Source organism: Lissotriton vulgaris, chromosome 5 (genome assembly GCF_964263255.1).
Source record: "Lissotriton vulgaris chromosome 5, aLisVul1.2, whole genome shotgun sequence".
Lineage (NCBI taxonomy): Eukaryota > Metazoa > Chordata > Amphibia > Caudata > Salamandridae > Lissotriton > Lissotriton vulgaris.
The window spans coordinates 423,715,592-423,735,457 of NC_141693.1; the positions used below are offsets into that span (position 1 = coordinate 423,715,592).

Genomic DNA, 19,866 nt, shown 5'->3' on the forward strand with positions numbered 1-19,866 from the left:
GCGCGCCTGAGCCTCTCGTCATATAGCAACTATAGGTACCTGAATCCTTCCCCCGGTGCTTAATTTCTAAAAAATATTAGTGCCAGGGGTCTCTTCTGGAGGCCACTGCAGCTTGCAACACACATTGCCCCTGCCATGCTGCCAATGATAGTAACAGCACAACTACTAACCATCACACCCTTACATGTGTGAAAATTCAGACTATTCCAGGCTCCCAAGGCTATAAGAGTAGCTTGGTGCAGCAGCAGGTGCTTTTAAAATGATAATATACTTGCAAAAATTACGACCCCACCCCCAAGTCAGCACCCGGTGAGGTGGCACCGATCGCACCGCCCTAGAGCCGGCCCTGGCAGTCAATATTAATGTTTAATGTATATTGAATTAATAATTAACTTTTGTTGTGGTCATCTTGAGTCAGAGAGCGCCATCTTGCGGCAGACTGTCGCAAGCGCCAGTGTTGATAATTAAGCACCAGTTCTGAGCAGCGGAAACCACCGCCTCAAATTAAGCACTGCCTCGCCCTATGTTTTACATTTAAGAATGTACAGATATCCTTACATAGTGTGTGCACTGTCAATGCCAATGACCCCTCTTAAACAATAACAATCCAACCTTTCAATAGGATAAACAACCGTTTAACACCCATCAATGCATCAGATTGTATTAGTCAGCCATCAACATTTGCTTCTTCGTCCTGGCTGGATGTTCCCAACTGTACTGCAACTGTAATAGATACGCTGTACTGTACCTAGACTCAATCTTACACCGTTCAATGGAACTAGGACTTGACCGTCCGTACGCAGCTACCAGGTGAGTCATGAAGCATGGAAAAGCAACTTTCTTCAGTAGCCAGGCCTATATGTACTAAAGTTTTCGGTCATGGTTTCATCACTTTTATGTCACAGCCCTGACACAAATTCCTTTTTGCCATTTACTAATCCACGCAAAGCCACTTTGTGTGGCTTTTTCTTGGTTACGTAAATACAAAGTAATGCAAGGTAACGCATAACACTACCTTGAATTACTTGCGTGTGGGAGGCATTCCATGGGTGGAGAAATGGTGTTCCCATGCTTCCTCCTATGGATTTTGACGCAATCCCGGATTTACTAAGGTGAGTAGAGTTAAAATTGCACCAAAAAGCTACGCCTCCTCGAAGCAGGCATAACCACGAAAAATATTTTTATTTCTCCTCAATACCTCCCTTTCTATGCATGAATTCTGCAGCACACAGAACGAGGAAACATGCGTCTAAGGATTGTTTTTGTGGCAGAAGGTATCCCTTCCTGAACGAAAACAATCCTGCTTGTATTGCAGACACCCTTACAAAATGATGCAAGGGTGCCTGCGTTGACGCTAGGCAGCACACAGTGCACCAGAGCTAGGAGACAATTGATGAGTTAGTTAGCAAAAAATCTAACTCTAATGTATCCAAAGGATAACTGCAAGACTTCACTTTAATAAAAACAATCAATGATGTTTGAAGGGAAGAAGAAGCACACGGAAAAGTAATTTTATCTGAAAAAATATATTGTATTGAATTGATCAGTGAATAAATATAAGGGGATATGATGAAACAATCAAATGCAATCAACAATGTTATGGACAGAAATGTATAAATCAGAAAATCAGTTCATAACAGCTCATCAACTCCTGTAAATCATAAGCAGAAACCAAGTCGAACAATGTATGATGGTTGATTCTTTGTGCAGCTGAATTGCTTGTGGAGATGATGGGGAGGTTGACGTTTCGGTCTTGGTATCAGATGTCTATAAGACCATCTTCAGGACGGAAATATTTTTGCAAGAAAATGCCCCCTAAGTAAGAACAGTATATTGTAATTACTTATTAAACTAACAGGATAAAATCACTGAATGGGTAAACACAATATTTAAAAATTCTACAGAATAGCCGTGTGCTACACATCATAGTGATGTGACCTAAATTATTAACATTCCCTTTGTGACCAAAAAATATACAATCAATTTGTAAATTAGACATCAGTTTAGAACTACGTCTTCATGAAGGCCATAGTTATTTAGGCAAAACGTCATTGATATTCATCTGCGGTGACTCACCCTCTCGAAACAACTTTTCACCTCTAAACTTAGTAAGTCCCTGATCCTTAGATTCACCATAGGAATGCTGGTGACAATACTATCATTATTTTGCATGCTTTATGCACCAATTTTGTAAACACTTGAGTTAACTAGTCTGGGCTGCATCAAATAATTATGACTTATTCCATGAGCCTTGTTTGTTCTTTTTCAAAATGTATTTGCTTGTAAACTAGATTTTGTATGTGATGTTTTGCCTAAATAACTATGGCCTTCATGAAGACGTAGTTCTAAACTGATGTCTAATTTACAAATTGATTGTATATTTTTTGGTCACAAAGGGAATGTTAATAATTTAGGTCACATCACTATGATGTGTAGCACACGGCTAGTCTGTAGAATTTTAAATATTGTGTTTACCCATTTAGTAATTTTATCCTGTTAGTTTAATAAGTAATTACGATATACTGTTCTTACTTAGGGGGCATTTTCTTGCAAAAAAAATTTCCGTCCTGAAGATGGTCTTATAGACATCTGCTACCAAGACTGAAACGTCGACCTCCCCATCATCTCCACAAGCAATTCAGCTGCACAAAGAATTAACCATCGTACATTGTTTGACTTGGTTTTTTGCTTATGATTTACAGGAGTTGATGAGCTGTTATGAACTGATTTTCTGATTTATACATTTTTGTCCATAACATTGTTGATTGCATTTGATTGTTTCATCATATCCCCTTATATTTATTCACTGATCAATTCAATACAATATATTTTTTCAGATAAAATTACTTTTCCGTGTGCTTCTTCTTCCCTTTAAACATCATTGATTGTTTTCATTAAAGTGAAGTCTTGCAGTTATCCGTTGGATACATTAGAGTTAGATTTTTTGCTAACTAACTCATCAATTGACTATTAGTAAATAGATGAATCAAATCCCTTGTAGACACCCTTTACCTTAACTGTTCATCGCCCAAGCCTACAAGGGTATATTAGGTTACTCATTTTCTCTTACGTTTTAGAGCTAGGAGACAGCAGAAATGCACCATATCTTAGTAAATATGGCACATTTCAGCAGTTTTTCTTTCATGCAAAGCAGAGCAGCAAATTTACTTGCTCCTGTGTGTTGTGTGAAATGTTATTAAATATGCCCCCAGTGTCTTCTTAGTGGGAAAACCATTTGTCTCACCGTTGATGTTGTGTGGTTGTCTCTATGACTGCAAGGATCTAGAAAAAGACTGCAAACATGGCACCTGTAAGTGGTGTATATTTGTCCAAATAAGAAATAATTAGGGCAAAAATGTAATCAAATTACATAACAATGTACTAATGTTTATATTCTATTGAAAAATGTAGGGCATGTAAATTTGTCCTTAGGGTATGCTGGTAAGATCAGTGGGGATAAAAAAATAAAAAAAACTCAATTGGATTATACAGTTCATTCCAGGGATTCTTCCATCTCCCAAATCTCAAGGCTTCAGAATGACAGCCTGCTAATGAAACGAGCAGTGATGTCCATAGTCTCTCCAGGTTTAGTCGTCATACTATTCCCAAATTAATTGCGAGGGAAAAGCATAGAACTATTCAGGCTATTTCTCCTAAACTAGCAAACAGAGTTGGAGGTTTAAGCCATTGAGGTGCAGTCACAGGGCTCAATAATTGCCAACAATTGCTCAGAGCGAGAGTGATGCTTAATTTAAACTTACAGGGATCTGGTGGACTAACCAGCAAATGATTGTATAGTGACAATAGAGCAGTGCAGACGACTGAGGAATAGAGGTGGGTTCACAGACATTTATGATGTTTTTGAACTCTCAGTCCAAGAGCTAACAGTACTTCTTTTCTTGCTAATTAGGGGGAATATTAACAAGAGGATATCGCCACCAGAGCGTCACTTTTAGGACGTTCTGGAGGCGTTATCCCCTTCTCCATATTTACAAAGCGACATTAAGCCACTTAACATGGCTTAATGCCGACTTGTAAATAAGCTGTGAAACAGTGAAGGTATTGGATCCTACATCTTACCATCCCGGATCTCAACAATAGGGAAAAACAGAACAGGGTGGCTGGACAGGATGGTTCGCAAAACAATTCTCCAATCACACAGTCAATATGTACCATGTGACCGCTGGATTTGTATTCCAAACAAATTTATTTTCTTTTTCACATAAAAAAAACCAATGGAATATATAATGATCCAATTGAATTGCAATTATATACAGTGCAAAATTAGTGTATAAACAAGGGGAGAAATCCAGTCCTTGGAACTAAAAAACCATGAGACAGGCGGGATTGAGATCGAAAAATGTGCCTGCCTGTCTACAAAGGCCTGTGGTGTAGTATTTCTATAGGGTTGCAATGCTAGGGTCCAGAGTAGTGATATAATTTACATCCTAGCGACACCCTTTAATATTGCCACAGGGCGGTAGTGTCGACGCGTTTCGAACCTGGATGTTGTAGGTTCTCTTCAGGACAGGGACTGGGGGCAATGATTCTGTACAGGGGCACAGAGGTTGCCGTAGTGTGGGTATATCGTGGTTCACAGTCAAACCTACAAATTACGCAGAAATGGACAGGAAACGTGATGTCTGCCTCACGGTGAACACTCGAGATTGGAAACAACTCACATTTTGTGGCGCAATTGTTGATGGCTGAGTGCAGAAGACGAAGAGTTGAGTGCCTGGTCACTGAACCAAATTCAGGCCGGCAGGCGGAGTCGGTTTAACCGCGACCCGTCATATGGAGGAATCAATCAGAAGCTTCAAGTCTGTCGGTACTCCACGAGTCAATTGATTGACCAGGCGCTCGACTCTTCGTCTTCTGCACTCAGCCATCAACAATTGCGCGAACCTACAACATCCAGGTTCGAAACGCGTCGACACTACCACCCTGTGGCAATATATATAATTGCAATTCAATTGGATCATTATATATTCCATTGTTTTTTGGTGTGTCAATATCTGCTTTGCTTGATTTGTTGTTGCAAGTGTGATACATTTGTAAATTTGTAAATGTGTATGTTTGTAGATACTGTATATATGAATCTTTTGATCTGACAGTATTTCTGTTTGTGCCTGTTCCTTAAAAAAAAAATTGGGAAATTATGTGAAAAAGAAAATAAATTTGTTTGGAATACAAATCCAGCGGTCACATGGTACACATTGACTGTGTGATTTGAGAATTGTTTTACGAATCATCCTGTCCAGCCACCCTGACTTGTAAATAAGGCCACTTTAACGCTGCCCCTTATTTGCCAGTATGGGGCAGCGCCAAAAAATTAAGGTCAGGTAAAACCTGGTCTTAGGATGGCGATACAATGAGAAATCAGTAACTTCCCCTACTATTTTGCTCTTTCTATGTGTGTTGCATACTGCAGCACACATAAAAACAGCAAATTGAATTTCAAGATTATTTATGTACAGGAAGGTGTCCCTTCCTGCACATAAACAATCGCCCCTGCAGCGCAGTATCTAGCATGCAACATGGTGCAAGGGTGCCTGCGCTGGCGCTAGGCAGGTTTTTTGCACCAGCGGTAGGGGAAACATAGGGGTGCGCCATATTATTCTAAATATGGTGCATCCATGCGTTTAAAAAAATTGTCAGAGTGCGGAATTACCAATTTTGCCATACACTGCGCTACGACATTTTACTGTAAAAATCCCTCCTAGGTTTAGCGAGTTATAGCAGTTTAGAAATAGCACACATGCATCTATAATAAGCATTTGCAATGCAATAGGTATAGCATTTGCAAGAGTTTAAGCTATTGGCACTGTAAATGACAATGCCTTTTATTTATCTGTTTTGCTAATTAACACCTAAATAAAAGGCATTCTCATTTACAATGCCAATAGCTCAAACTCTTGTAAATGTGAGACCTACTCAAAGAAGCGGCCACCATTATCCCAAGCTGCTTGGAAAGTTAAAGCACACATGGCGCGCTGAATGTTGCAGGAAAGCATGTTGTGCCTGCAGTAGGAGAAACTCATTAAATAAAATAGTGCTTACAGACAATATGTACCATGTAACAACCAAAGTAAAAGGGCAAGTCCTCATGGGAGGTTACAAATGAAGACAAGGTGGCACTAAGAAGAGACTAACAAGCCTATTAACAAATCAGAAACCAGCATTTACGAAGGGCAATGACACAGGCCAATGACAAATATAGGCTAAGAATGGGCATGCTCCAAAACAGCATGCCACAGAGCAGCGCATGTGCTGCCCAGGCTTGACCTAAAAATGAGTAAAACCACAGAATCGCTAAACTCTTTTACTAATGCGGAATGATTCATAGAGTAACATTTTTTTGTTTGCTGTTTGCTGTTAAGTTTCTTGTGCAAAGATGATGCAGACTTAAAGAATGTCATCGCGAAATCCTCAAAAGTAGTGTTTTGTATATTGTTACCAAGATTCGTTCGTATTAGAACTAAAAGTAGGTTTGTCATCTGCCTGAATTACCACATACTATTTTAAAGGACAAGGGAACCCGCTAGGTAAGCCAGGACCTGGGGTATCAATTGCTAAAAAAACAAAGGTCCTTGAGAAGGAAGTTAACAACCATAATAATTATAGGCCACAATATGCACTATAATAACCAAATAAGTCCAGCCGGACTTACAAATTTATTCAATAGTTAAATAAATTAATTTAGGAGAAAACAATGAAACAGTGGGACACAGTCCTGCATCCACAGTGCTACACGTACATTTAGACAATACATACACATAGGGTATTTAAGGCATGTGAGGAAAAATGGAGCAAAAGGCAGTATTTACAATGTGTTTGCTTCACATATGTGGGAAACAGAACATTTTAGGCACATAATAGTGAACTAGTGTTAAGCCCACATATCATGTCGACGGCGTTTCGATCCAGTCAAAGATAATGGATCATCATCAGGACAACCATTGCCTGCCTGAATTAGAGCATGAAAGCGAAGAGCGGTGTATCTAACGCGCTGTCCACTAGTTGTCTATGGAGGGGCTGGGTCCGATCAGAAAGCTGCAGTAACCCGTTGGGGTGATGCCATGCACCTTATTGTTAAGGTGTCCGGGGAGTCACCTATTCAGTTGAGGAGCCTAGGGTCGAATATACGTCAGACATCCAGGGGTGTATTCTGAGGATCACTTTGTCGATATCTAGAATGGCAGCTGGTAGAAAGGCAGGGAGCCAGTGGTGGGCTCCTGTGTGGAAGTAGGGTCTCGGTGCAGGAATCGAGTAACACCTGAAGTCGAGGGTTGGATATGGATCACGCGGCAAGAATCCGCAGCGGACCTCAGATACGGCGGCTTCCAAGTAGCGAAGCGCGATTGCCTGTATGCAGGAATCCTTAGTTCTCAATGGAACTGCGGAAATCGTCCCGGTGCTCGGTCGCGCCGTGGAACCACATAGACATCAACTATGTCACAGAATATCATTGATACAGTTGTTAAATAAAGCTTGAGTGAAACACTTCTTAGATCTAATTTAGCGGCAGGGCACGGGGATAATGGCTCCTTGTTGTAATATGCTGCAATAAAGCAGCTTCAACTGAATTGATGCACCAGCCTGCACAACTGAAAATAGCCATTTATGCAGGCCCCACCGTCACCTCCAGTGCCAGAAATGTTCAAATTAGTAGGAACATCTTCCTTTCCACAACATAAGAACACACCACGTCCGAGTCCTGACGAAAACCCCTGACTGCTGACGGGGTTGGAAATGCGTTGACAACAGCGTCTGGGAAAAGGAAACCCTATTGGTTTAGGAGAAGGCTTAAGTCATTCCCTCCATAAGCCACCATCAACCAAATTCATTGGATACCCAGAGCTGTGCATATAGGCAGGAGTATGAATAGTGGTAATAAGCTGTGACTTGCTACTCCGCCTTGATGCTGTTTTTGATTTATGGACTGGTGCTTTATGTACCCTTTTTTGTGTTTTTGTAATTGTCCTTTGATTACACACAACTTATCAATGTATTATACACATTTGCAGATACTGTTTCTTATTTGTTAATTGTTTTTGTATTTCCTTTGTTGAAAAATGTCATCAGTTTGTGTTGTCCTTAATGTTTGACATAAATTGAATGTTGTTGCATTTACGAAATAACCTAAAAAATTGTGAAATATATCCCAAGAGCCTATAAATTTATTCCAGCAACTATGTCACAGAATATCATTGATACAGTTAAATAAAGCTTGAGTGATACACTTCTTAGATCTAATTTAGCGGCAGGGCACGGGGATAATGGCTCCTTGTTGTAATATGCTGCAATAAAGCAGCTTCAACTGAATTGATGCACCAACCTGCACAACTGAAAATAGCCATTTATGCAGGCCCCACCGTCAACTACAGTGCCAGAAATGTTCAAATTAGTTGGAACATCCTCCTTTCCACAACATAAGAACACACCACGTCCAAGTCCTGACGAAAACCCCTGACTGCTGACGGGGTTGGAAATGCGTTGACAACAGCGTCTGGGAAAAGGAAACCCTATTGGTCCAGGAGAAGGCTTAACTCATTCCCTCCATAAGCCACTATCAACCAAATTCATGGGATGACCAGAGCTGTGCATATAGGCAGGAGTATGAATAGTGGTAATAAGCTGTGACTTGCTACTCCGCCTTGATGCTGTTTTTGATTTATGGACTGGTGCTTTATGTACCCTTTTTTGTGTTTTTGTAATTGTCCTTTGATTACACACAACTTATCAATGTATTATACACATTTGCAGATACTGTTTCATATTTGTTAATTGTTTTTGTATTTCCTATTTTGAAAAATGTCATCAGTTTGTGTTGTCCTTAATGTTTGACATGAATTGAATGTTGTTGCATTTACGAAATAACCTAGAAAAATTGTGAAATAAATCACAAGAGCCTATAAATTTATTCCATCAACTTTGTCACAGAATATCATTGATACAGTTGTTAAATAAAGCTTGAGTGATACACTTCTTAGATCTAATTTAGCGTAAGACCGAGGCATTTTGCAGCGGGGCACGGGGATAATGGCTCCTTATTGTAATATGCTGCACTTTCTATAAAACGTGCAAGGTCACAACAATCAATGGGGTCCCTTGTAGAATTCTGAATAAAACCATCCGTTGGGTTTTCAATAATATATCTTTCAGTTCCTCAACTGTCTTCACAGAAAATGTACATTTTTTTTGCAGCATTTTGCTAAAAGGTAACATATATATAGAGCAATCAGGAATATTATATGGAGCCTCATTTCAACAATATGTCTACAGAATCATAATATGCTGATTGTGGTTCATTCGAATATACTGACTCTCCTGTACAAAAACATTAATGGTTTCTTAAATATACTTGTGGCAACCAAAATCCTTGGTGGCAAATTTTCCAATCAAAAGTTTTCAGCTTTTATTGAATGTATTTAGCGGATTTAGAGGGCGGATTAGCCAAGCTGGGCGTAGTACACACACACATATTCTTTTGTCTTCTCATTCACTTCCACAAAGTTAAAATTTCAATTTCAGAAACAATTTGGGATTGAGCAAAAGAATGCTAATATCAGACATCACTACTTCTTCCTGCATCTCTTCCTTCTATGTCGGTTCAATCTGATGAACCAATTAAATCAATGCAGCAGGACCAGTATTTGCAACAACAATACCGGCTTTGGGATCCATTAGATCACAGCTAAGGCTCTAGTGGAAGGCAGAATTTAGAGAATCTTCTGTTTCGGCATCAGTTTTTGGTGATAAAGAACACAAGGCACACTATTTAAAAAATATCTACTGTAATAATAAAGAAAGTAAATTCAAACAGATTGCTTAAAAGAATGATTAGAAATTCATAGTGACTAGGATCTGTAGGAGAGATGGGCAAACAAATAGCGGGGACCTTTTCAAAAGCTATACAATGCTGAACAAGGGTTACATCCAGCCTTCTGGTTTCATGAGGGCCAGCCACGATTCCTTGTGTCTAGACCACGGTCCAGATTTATGAAAGGATTGTGCTGACCTTAAGTCATACGAGGTTATGCAAGGGCAATGCAGTCCTTACGTTAGATCTACCAAGCCTCTCAAGGTGGCCCTGCGTTGCTTGGTAAATCTGAAGCAATGCTAGGCAGCGCAAGCCACTGTGTTATATTGCTCTGCGCCTAGAAGGCATTACATGGCTGTAGCATGAGTGCTCCCACATATCTATCCATGCTTTTTCGTGCATTTCCAGATTTACCAAGACTTGCAGTCGCAGCCAGCATGGCTCATGTTGGGGGGCTGGGGGGATGGGCAGGCGCGGGGAGGGGGGTTATAATTTTTAAATCAAACTTACCTTGCAGCCGGTTGGGTCCTGTGTCTTCTAGGCTGCTGCTCCAGCTCTCCTGCCTCCGGCAGGAACAGGAAGCATGCAGCCAGGCTCCCTCCCCATAGGCAATCACAATGCTGCAATGGCAGCGTTCTGATTGGTGGGGACGCCGCCCAGCCAGGGGCTTGGGGAGGCCATGTTCTCCATGCCGGCTGCATTGCAGTCTGCATTGAGAAAGGGCAGAGTGTGCATGACTTGTTTGGGCGTTCCTAGAGAACCAACCAAACAGTCATTGCGCACTCAGGAGTGGGCACACCACTCCTGCCCTGCCCTGGCTGCTCTCACAGTGGCCTCCGTGCGCAAGACCCCGGAGAGATGGATGGAATTAGCCTTGAAGTTGTCTGTTAAATACAGACACTGGCACTGACCGTGTCTGGGTGAAATGTGATGGGTACAGCATTGTAGGTATAAATCGCCATTACTTCTCTCCGAACGTGTTACGCCAGAGATTTGCGTGGAGCAGGTGTGCCCCTGATACTTCTTGATAACTGAATACGTTATCGAATTATTGAGACATGTGGCTCTAAGGAGGAAGACCCTTTCACCTCCAGCATATTTGAAGCCCCGGTTAGCCCAGTGAGCTCCGTAATAATTAAGTCCTGCGACTGTCGGTGCAGGTTGTAAGCTGCCCATTCAGTTGAGCTTCATTAGTCACATCAGAAGGCCATACACAACTGATTTTTTTGTCCTGAAGAAGACCCTACAGTGATGTCATTGATAAACACACGTTTTTAGGGGTCAAAACGCCAACGTTCATGATCTAGCGGTGTTGCCCAACCAGACCCATACAAGGAAGTCTTGCTAGGGTTTTTGTTACTATGAATACAATGCTACTAAAAAGATAAATTGATGTTCCGTGTATTGTGTTCTCTATGTAAACTTTGTATTGTTGAGATGTGTACAGTCACAGTTTATCACTTTTGTATGTCACTATTGTAGATAATCAGCTATGTTTGTTGTGTATGTTTGATATGTTTCTGGTTATGTCATTATCTTTAAATACATGATTTTTTCAATACATTTACATATTTTCAAATCGATTGTCTTTCTATTTCAGTGTTGTTTTATGAAATCATTTGTTAATAGTCCCACCCCTTGGAGGACATGAAATGAAATGCATTGAGGTGGCAGAACCACTGTTCACATAACGTACTTATCCCCAGGTTCTGCGCGTTACTGGATTACCCCATTGAGATTATCAATCTGGCTGCTCGTAGAGTAGTCCCGCCCACCCACCCGCAACCAAACATAAAATGGTAATAACAGAACGCTATTACCATTTTATATTTCTGCTTCTCACACTGGAGAAAGCAGTGGGGCGACACTCCTCTGCCCTAGTGGATGAGCTGCGCCTGAAGACTTGTTAATCTCGGAATGCGTCAAATTCGAAGGCCTTTCCGATGGCGGCACAATGAGGTAAAATGTCTTTATTATTCCTCACTGTGCATTCTGCAGCACACTTACAAAGAGAAAAAACCTCTAAGGATTGTTTATGTGCAGTAAGTACCATTGCTCAATGGCAAGAGGGTGCCTACGTTGGCACTGGGCAGCACACAGGGTGCCAGAGAGAGCAAGAATGTCATATCTTAATAGAGTTCTTTTGCTGTGTTGCACTGGGTAAAGTAATGATAAATCTGGGCCCAGATCTTTGCCAGTTGGAGCAACTTGTTTGCTGTTCGGTACTTAGTATTTCTTCCTGTTCGGCCTCTTCTTTTTGGGACTTCTCACTTACCATTTGTCTGTGCCTATGTTTGCAATTAAAAAAGGGAGCGGGTCAAGATCCAGGATTGCAGATAGCGTCTTATATACTCTTCAATGACGATTTGCTCTTGCTCTAATAAAGAGTTGTCTCTCACTATTCTTAGGTTTGACTTTTTAGGCTTTAGCTCTTCCGAATGAATTTCCACTTTAGCTTGTAATGACTGTGCATGTAGTGAGCTACTACCTCACATTATGTACTTTAATGTTTGATTTCCCGCCTGATTTTCCTTTCCCGTCCATCATCTGTGTGTCTAATGCTTTCTCGCCCTAAGTGCAATGGGTATGCACAGTCGTGGGTCCTGGGCTCACTGTCGCTGGATTCAAGTTAGCCTGGCTGATGAGGGTTGATGCCCTGATACAGGTCCCAGGGTGCTTGTTTCCGGTCCAGGGAGGACCTGGCTTGGCAGTTCGGGCTGGACTGTTCCCATGAGGCGCAGGGTCAAGACTGATCTCAATGTGGCCGGGTCTCAACTGGGGTGGCATGGTGAGCAAAAGAACGATGGATTTAACCCAGATCTATTGACTGGGGTGTACAAAACCTATGCTAGACTCATGGACACACTCTAGCGATATGGCGCTATGGTGTGTGCATGGCGCACAGCTTCTGAAATCAGCGCCAGCGCTAGGGAAAAGGGAGGAGAGAGCCATATCTTTGAAGATATGGGTCTCTCCTGATCCCCCCTGGTGCACTCTGCAGCGCAGCCCCCATGCACCAGCTGGGCTCATGCTCATCTAGATCACGATACCAGCACCACGAGTTGTAATGCCTGGATTGCCCTAGCCACAATGCCATCAACAGTCACGAAGCTCTCTCAGAGCGCGTCAGTGTTGCCAACATTGTTACAACAAGCGCTATTGATGTTCGCTGGTTTGACCTACATATGAGTGTTTCCACCACTACGTATTGTTTTTAACTAGCCCTTGGTGTCTTCTCTTTTTTATTGTTCCTCTCCCTTTCCCCTAGGTCTTTTGCACCCCGGCATGATTCAATCTGGGGGCTTCTACTGCTTCTGGCTATCAGTAACAATTCACTGAACCAGGCCTGCGGTAGTTCTCAAGAATTGTACAGTTTTTTAACTACATTTATGGTCCTGATGAAGTGCCACAAGACCCGTTAGGGGCTCAACAGGCACGAAACATGTTGACCCATAACTCCACTTTAGCCCTATAGGACCTTTGAATCCATTTAAGGGCCTATACATTTTAATTAGGCTAGCGCTCCCAAAAGAATAAACACATTAATTGGATTGCCCTAGTCTTATTTATCTCACTCACTCACTGCACTACCCGGTCCACACACCCGCACTTACCCAACTGCTTCATCTAAAGATCTCCGCCAAAGAGCCCCTTTTGCAGGTGCCTGTCGGGCATTGCAGCGCCGGCCCGACGAGGAGCAGGCCCTATGATGAAGCATGACATCCTCCGGGGTGTGTGAGGTCACTTCTAGAAAAGACATCCCTCTCCCCTCCTTTACCCTTCTTGCCTAGGAACTGCACACCTCTTTGTCACATATTATTCCCCTAGAGCTTGTGTGCAGGACTTGCTAAAACATAGGTCCTGGTTCCTCTTGTTTACATCTTTAGGAAAGTGCCTCTAAAGGTTGTTCTCAGTAAGTGGAAAGAGTTAAGACAATCTCCCTTGTTCCTTAAAAAGCATTAATGACCTTTATTCATTCAGTTGATCCTTCCAACGTGGATCCTCGAGGGCTTTATTTTCAGTTGAACAAGCAATAAATGTAAGGATATACTCAACAGAGTTATTTTCTTTTTTTTTAGGATCAAGTTATTTAAGACTTTGGAAATGTAGTAGTATAAATATAAACCCTCTCGGCACTGCTGTTCGATTGTAATTAGGGCTCCCGGTTTTCCATTTAAACAGATTTTTACATTTAAATACAGACAGAATACAAGTTTTCCTTTATCTGTATTTATATCTAAAAACGTGAAAATACTAGTACATTTTGCCGCGCTGCTGTGCTCCAGCAGACCAGCCTACAGTAACACAAAACGCTTTTGTTGATGCCCCAGCTCCGCTCCGCCTCTCGAGTGAGGTTTTCATTGACATCAATAGAATCACACCCCCAACCATCTGGTGTCTCCCCCTTAGGGGGTTAAGAGGTCTCAGCCCGGGCTGAGAAGCTTCCCAGGCCCACACACAGCCGCACCTGAGTACTTCACAGGTCTTTGAAAGTCCATTTACTTGTTAATGATGCTTTGTTGTATTTTGACCCCTTCATAGAGCCCTTGCACCTCCACTCTGCCGATTGCCCGACCACCGCTAGACCATTCACCGACATGTTCAACCTGCTGTGAACAGGAGGAAACCCTCGTATACTTCTCCTCAAAATCAGATAACAATATAAGGAATTGGACATGGCGTTCCGTGTCCATTTTTATTTTCTCCATTCCACAGACAAATTCATAATTGATAGTTTTGGATGGAGAACACCAGCCAGAATCCGAGAGTCTGGCCCCAGGTATCCCTGCACAAAAGCCTGCCAACCTTATAACGAGGGCCTCAGGCGCCCTGGGGGCACACCACACACAACCTAATGCAAAATAGAGGTTGAGACAGTCTTAGCAGAGCATCCTTGCAAAGCAGGAACAAATGAACTATCTTCGCCAGACACAGGTGGCAAGAAGTCGAAGCAAACAGATCAGGAACAGGATTAACAATTCAGTTCCAGTGAGATATTAAATTTCCATAAGGACTGCAAACTTGCAAACTTTCAAGAACTTTAAAATACACGCCCTCCCAAAACTCTCCTGTGTGTAATAACGAGCCTGGTTTGCTGAACAAAACTAAGAGAAAAGTATCCCGAGCTGACGGGAAAAACATGCCAGTTTTCTGAAGAATTAGCCCCCTTCACGGAAATTTTTATTAGCCCTTCACCCCGAAAATACAAACAATAAATTCAAAACTAAAGAAAGCAAGACGGAGTGGCACAAAGTGGCCAGATTGGTTTTATTTACACTCAACACATTAGCGCCACATTATAGAGTTTGCCAGTGAAGCGCTACTTTTATTTTCATGTCATTTGCTTTACAAGCCAAAACACTCATTGATTTCTGAATAATGAGTGTAAAAGCGTTAAGTTGTATTCCCTATGAGTGTTTGCTTCTTTCCAGTATGTTGTTACTTTTTTTTCAGGCAGCATATTATTGTAGTCTAGTGCATAATTTGAATTGAACTGCTTCCAGGTGTTTATCGCGGGGCACAATTGGGCTGTAGCTGAAGGCAGTGTGAGTTTCTGTCAGTGGGGCAGTATGGTGTTTAGTGGGGGAGAGGATATGGCACTCTGCGGATGATAAAAACTGCAAGGCTCTGAAACAAGTGGCTTGTCATAGCTCTTTTAAGCATATTTGGGACATTCTGCAAATGGCAAAGTCTTCAAATGAATGTGCAGTGTTGACCAATAACAACCGAGAGCATGTGTGCATTGTCAATTTAACCCTATCGCTGCTGCCGTCGGCCGTTGAACGTCGCGCGAGCTACCTCCCTGGTGCTGCGCACGTCCAACGGCCGACGCAGCCGCACCCGTTTCTTCAAACGTTCAGCACGGGCGCTGAACGTTCGAAGCAGTAAACGTGTTAAATAAATGTGGCAAAATACTAGCTGTAGCGTCAGCTTTTGCTTGTAGCAAAAATAAATGTGGATAAATACAGAAAAAATGCCCAAAAAATAAATATGGATAAATACAGACGGAAATGGCTAAAATATAAATACCATAAAACCGGGAGCCCTAATTGTAATAACTCATCATGGAGATAGGATTGATGGTCTGGCCCTTTGCAGTGTGCCTTGATCCTGTCCCCCACTGTCTCTTAGACGAGGGTGTATTTCTTCTCAATGACTTATATGATGTAGGTATTTCAGATAGAAAGATAGATAGATAATTTTTATTGCACAATTAAAATCATTGCAATCTTGCTTGATTAGGTACAAAATAAAATGCATAATTTCCAATGTTAGAGAGAAAATGTGGCAAAGTGACATGCTATTATTATTATTTTTTTTTATTTAGACTTTACATTGTCAGCGATAAAAACATGAAGGATTAAGACAGTTGATAGTGGGTTGAAAGTTATGAGTCTATAGGTTTATCGGAAGTCAGAATGGCTTTTAGAGCGGTCAGAAATTTCATAAAACGTGCCGCCAGCTGTGCTGAGTCACCCTTCAGACATTCTACCATGTCAGATATATTTCTAGGTCTGGTTGTGGACCCATGTACTCCTCTCAAGTCATTAACGCTTTCCTCTCCTTTTCCAGGTAAGGTCCTGGTGCACTGTGTACTGGGCAGGAGTCGCTCTGCTGCATTGGTTCTGGCATACCTGATGATATATCAACACTTCTCATTGGCAGACGCCATCCAGAAGGTGACCATGTATAGGCCCATCTGCCCGAACCGTGGCTTTTTAAAGCAGTTACAGGACCTTGACTTGGACTTGCGGTTTCGATGGAAATTCTGCAACATCTTCTAAGGAGCAGGAACTCAGAACCCATCCGATGGCTCGCCACTGGGCAGTGGTCAGTGTGTTGCTGACAGACTGAATGGTTTTTTGCTCATGTGATGTTGCTTGGGATTCTGCCATATTAAGGGGCTGCCCTGAAATGACCCTCCCAAGTAGGAGGTGCCAACAGTACGTGAATCAAGGGTTCCAAACTATGTGGAGTAATTGGAGTATAAAGGTTGTCATAGGGGAATACTGTGCACTTTGACTTGATTAATAATTCCTTCTCTTCCCTGCATATATATGTGGCACAGAATGTACTAGACTGTAGAGAAATGTACATAACAGATTTATAAAAAACACTTTGTTGCAATAACCAGATGTGCTGTAATTAACCGAGCAGTGATAAATAAAAGCATATGCCTGAAGTTGCCCGTGGATATATTTTTAATTGGTTTTCCATTAAGTTAAGTGTGTAGCTTTAAAGGCCATTCTTCTGATGTTGAATATTACTATTTTCTCAAAATACTTGATATTAACTCTAAAGGGAACAAACTAATTGTGAATTCTGAGTTTGCACAGTTCCTCTGTCATTGCTTTCCTCTTGTATGTATGAATTCATAAGCAGTGACTTCTCAGTGCTCCTTGCGGCATTTAAAGGGCGCCCGAGCTTCTCGTCGTGTTGCGACTATAGATGCCTGACTCCTTACCCCAGTGCTTAATTGAGGCCACTGCAGCTTGCACCACACACTGCCCCTGCCATGCTGCCAATGAACAACACAACTACTAACCATCACACCCTTCAATGTGTGACAATTCAGACTATTGCAGGCTCCCAAAGCTATAAGAATAGCTTGGTGCAGCAGCAGGTGCTTTTAAAATGATAATATACTTGCAAAACTTGCAAAAATTACAACCCCACCCCAAGTCAGCACCCGGTGCGGTGGCACTGATCGCACCGCACTAGAGCCGGCCCTGGCAGCAGGCAATATTAATTTTTAATGTATATTGAATTAATAATTAACTTTTGTTGTGGTCATCTTGAGTCAGAGAGCCCACCTTGTGGCAGACTGTAACAAGTGCCAGTGTTGATAATTAAGTGCCGGTTCCGAGCAGCGGAAACCACCGCCTCAAATTAAGCACTGCCTCACCCAATGTTTTACATTTAAAGAATGTAAAAATATCCTTACATATTGTGTGCACTGTCAATGCCAATGACCCCTCTTAACCACTTGGACGCTATTAGAGTTAGGCCCCTTATAATGAGATTTCCATTGAAATGAATGGGCAGTGCATGACGAGTTACCCTTGTCATTAGCATTGAAGAGGTTAAACAAGAACAATCCAACCTTTCAATAGGATAAACAACCATTTTATACCTATCAATGTATCAGATTGCATTAGTCAGCAATCAACATTTGCTTCTTCATCCTGGTGGATGTTCCCAACTGTACTGCAACTGTAATAGATATTCTGTACTGTACTTAGACTCAATCTTACACCGCTCGATGGAACTAGGACTGGACTGTCTGTACGCAGCTACCAGGTGAGTCAAGAAGCATGAAAAACCAACTTTCTGTAGCAGCCAGGCCTATATTTACTAAAGTTTTCCGTCATGGTTTCATCACATTTATGATGCAGCCATTACGCAAAACACTTTTTTCCATTTTCTAATCCACGCAAAGCTACCTTGTGTGGCTTTTGCTTCGTTAAGTAAATACAAAGTAATGCAAGGCAATGCATAGCACTACCTTGCATTACTTTGTGTGTGGGAGGCGTTTCATGGGTGGAGAAATGGTGTTCCCATGCTTCCTCCTATGAATTTTGACGCAATCCCAGATTTACTAAGGTGAGTAGAGTTGAAATTGCACCAAAAAGCTACGCCTCCTCGAAGCAGGCATAACCATGAAAAATATTTGTATTTCTCCACATTACTTCCCTTTCTATGCATGAATTCTGCAGCACACATAGAACGAGGAAACATGCGTCTAAGGATTGTTTTTGTGGCGAAAGGTATCCATTTCTGTACAAAAACAATCCTGCTTGTATTGCAGACAACCTTCAAAATGATGCAAGGGTGCCTGCGTTGACGCTAGGCAGCACACAGTGCGCCAGCGCTAGGAGACAACAGGAATGCACCATATCTTAGTAAATATGGCGCATTTCAGCTGTTTTTCTTTCACCCAAAGCAGAGCAGCAAATTTTCTTGCTCCTGTGTGTTGTGTGAAATTTTACTAAATATGCCCCCAGTGTCTTCTGAGTGGGAAAACCATTTGTCTCACCGTTGATGTTGTATGGTTGTCTCTATGACTGCAAGGATCTAGAAAAAGACTGCAAACATGGCACTTGTAAGTGGTGTATATGAGCCCAAATAACAAATAATTAGGACAAAAATGTAATCAATTTACATAACAATGTACTCATGTTTATATTCTATTGAAAAATTTAGGACATGTAAATTTGTCCTTAGGGTATGTTGGTAAGATCAGTGGGGATAAAAAAATAAAAAAACTCAATTGGATTATACAGTTCATTCCAGGGATTCTTCCATCTCCCAAATCTCAAGGCTTCAGAATGACAGCCTGCTAATGAAACCAGCAGTGAGGTCCATAGTCTCTCCAGGTTTAGTCGTCATACTTTTCCCAAAATAATTCCAAAGAAAAAGCATAGAACTATTCAGGCTATTTCTCCTAATCTAGCAAACAGAGTTGGAGGTTTAAGCCATTGAGGTGCAGTCACAGGGCTCAATAATTGCCAACAATTGCTCAGTGCGAGAGTGATGCTTAATTTAAATTTACAGGGATCTGGTGGACTAACCAGCAAATTATTGTATAGTGACAATGGAGCAGTGCAGACGACTGAGGAATAGAGGTGGGTTCACAGACATTTATGATGTTTTTGAACTCTCAGTCCAAGAGCTAACTGTACTTCTTTTCTTGCTAATTAGGGGGCATATTAACAAGGGGATATCGCCACCAGAGCGTCACTTTTAGGGACGTTCTGGCGCCGATATCCCCTTCTCCATATTTACAAAGCGACATTAAGCCACTTAACATGGCTTAATGCGGACTTGTAAATAAGGCCACTTTAACGCTGCCCCATATTTGCCAGTATGGGGCAGCGCCAAAATTTAAGGTCAGGTAAAACCTTGTCTTAGGATGGCGATACGATGAGAAATCAGTAATTTCTCCTCCTATTTTGCTCTTTCTATGTGTGTTGCATACTGCAGCACACATAAAAACAGCAAATCGAATTTCAAGATCATTTATGTACAGGAAGGTGTCCCTT

General features: G+C 41.7%; 1 protein-coding gene across 1 annotated transcript in view; it reads left to right on the forward strand.

The window, feature by feature from the left end:
- The window catches only part of LOC147711005 (dual specificity protein phosphatase 26-like), a 43,189-nt gene extending 26,183 nt beyond the window's left edge, over positions 1–17,006 (forward strand). Inside the window, exon 3 of the mRNA XM_086921814.1 lies at positions 16,397–17,006. Coding sequence (XP_086777940.1) covers positions 16,397–16,608 — 212 coding nt within the window. The 3' untranslated portion in view covers positions 16,609–17,006. The remainder of the gene's footprint in view (positions 1–16,396) is intronic.
- Positions 17,007–19,866: the final 2,860 nt, after the last annotated feature.